The sequence below is a fragment of the Octopus bimaculoides genome, chromosome 19, assembly GCF_001194135.2.
Source record: "Octopus bimaculoides isolate UCB-OBI-ISO-001 chromosome 19, ASM119413v2, whole genome shotgun sequence".
NCBI lineage: Eukaryota > Metazoa > Mollusca > Cephalopoda > Octopoda > Octopodidae > Octopus > Octopus bimaculoides.
Window position 1 is genome coordinate 4591100 of NC_068999.1, and position 2309 is coordinate 4593408.

General features: G+C 38.2%; 1 protein-coding gene across 1 annotated transcript in view; it reads right to left on the minus strand.

Moving 5' to 3' along the window:
* Positions 1-506: 506 nt before the first annotated feature.
* Positions 507-2309, minus strand: part of LOC106872700 (arrestin domain-containing protein 4) — a 173149-nt gene continuing 171346 nt past the window's right edge. The window contains exon 7 of the mRNA XM_052974887.1: positions 507-650. Within this exon, the coding sequence (XP_052830847.1) occupies positions 507-650 (144 nt within the window). The remainder of the gene's footprint in view (positions 651-2309) is intronic.

The following is a 2309-nucleotide window of genomic DNA, read 5'->3' on the forward strand; positions in this document are numbered from 1 at the left end:
CACACACACACACACACACACACACACACATTCTCTCTGGACTTCCCTGCTTCTGACGAAACGAAACGTTAACTACAACTCTTCACCGAGCGTCCAATCAATATATTTCTGGTGTACATCCTCACGTTCGCTTTTTCTTTTTTCTCTGCTTTTTAATTGTTTGTTTATTTGAATTGACTATATATACACACACACATATATATTTATATATACACATAAGATGTGGCTCTGATATTAGTCATATCAATATCACAAGAAACCTAGATAATGGTTGAGTCAGGACTAAACAATTTGATTGAAGCTGATAAAATGTATCGATGTTGTTTTTAGCATCATCTATGCAGATCCTCAATCCAAATGAAGAAAACCCGCATCCCGTTCGCTCAAAAACCCTAAAACACCCCTTCATGTAGGTCCTCACAAAGCAGCAAGCGCTTGCCCTGTTCAAGCAAGGTCCTAGTCAGCAAGTTCCTTATATGCCGTTCACTCCAGATCTTTAACACAACTTATTTTATCAAATGTTCTTTTTCCAAGTTTCGGAGTAGAGTGAGTTTATTCCGTGTTACGATGGAATAATACGAATTAATACGCTTTGGTCTTTTTATATCGAGTTCCAAGCCGTCCTGTTCTCTCGAAAACTCCACACTAACCTGAAATTTCCATCATTTCAATCATAAAAGAGTGAAATCAAATGAGAACGAAATGAAATTTATTCCTACAAAGAAGCCATCCATTGTATAAAACCAGCCACTTTGAACGAGACCAAGGAGAGAAAGAAAGACGGAAAGAACGAAGGGGGGAAAGAAATCAAAGCGACCAGAGGAACCTATAAACTACCAAGCGAAGGATAATAAAGAAAAAAATAAAATAAAACGGTGGTGGGAGGGGAGAAATCTCATATAAGCGAAATTGCGAATGGAACAGGAGAGAATATATCTAAAAATATAATCATGTTGCAATGAAAAAAAAAAAAAAAAAAAAAAAAAAAAAAAGAGACATAATTAAAAAAAAAGATAAAATTATGGTTATGAAGAATTTTCTTGTGTATGGCAAAATTAATGATTTCTATTATTCATATCTTTTGTAAAACACTTTTTTAACAATAGTAATCTACAATCTCGCTCTCTCTGTCTCTCTCTTCCGCCTACATTTTTCTTGTCTTTCATTTATTCTACACGCTCTCTATCTATCTATCTATCTATCTATCTATCTATCTATATATCTATATCTATCTATCTATCTATCTATCTATCTATCTATCTATCTATCTATCTATCCGTCCATCTATCTATCTATCTACCTATCTGTCTATCTGATTTTTCTCTCTATCTCCCCGGTTCGTTCCTGCCTTTCACGTTTGATACGAAATACATTGAGAAGGGAAGAAGCCTTCTCCCGTTTCATTTCTGCTGAAGTGTGAAAATAGAAATGGGAAAGTCTAAAAATAGAACACATTACAGGAAAGAAAGAAAGAGAAAAGGGGAGAGAGAAAGAGAGAAAGAAAGAGAAAGGAAACAATTGCATACATACATACATACATACATACATACATATATGTACACACACATATGTACACATCATATATATACATATGTATTCCTGCATGTGTGTGTGCGTGTGTGCGTGCGTGCGTGCGTCCGTGTGTGCGTGCGCGCGTGCGTGCGTGCGTGTGTGTGTGTGTGTGTGTGTGTGTGTGTGTGTGTGTGTGTGTGTGCGTGTATATTTGTATTTATGTATATAAAGTCTTCGAGTGCTTGTGTTTGTGTATTTTACGCTTGCTGCAATAAAATTTATTCAACAGAAATAAACATAAGGGTATCAATGACGTCACATCCACCCTTAGCTGGTGAAGGGGTCCATGGTTTCCACCTCCACCCTTACGTGACAGAGTGCCGAGAGACTCGATTCTACTTTTAGTTGGGTAGGTGTCGATATCTGTGGATACGTGTATATATGTGTGTGTATAGAAAACCTTCCCGAATTATAGACACACATAAGATCGATCTCCAGGTTTCCGTGGCGCTAATATTCAGTCCCCCGGGGGTATTTTTTACCTCTTTCTTGTTTCAGGCATTTGACTGCAGCCATGTCGTAAATGTCTGTGGGTAGGCATACAGGATTTGACTGAATGATTCCATTTCTGGAATCATTCGTTTGCGGTCGTTTCCAACCACATAGTTCCCGGTTCAGTCCCACTGCGTGACACCTTGAGCAAGTGTCTTCTGCTATAACCTCGGGCCGACCAAAGCCCTGTGAGCGGATTTGGTAGACGGAAACCGAAAGAAACCCGGGTATACGTATATGTGTAT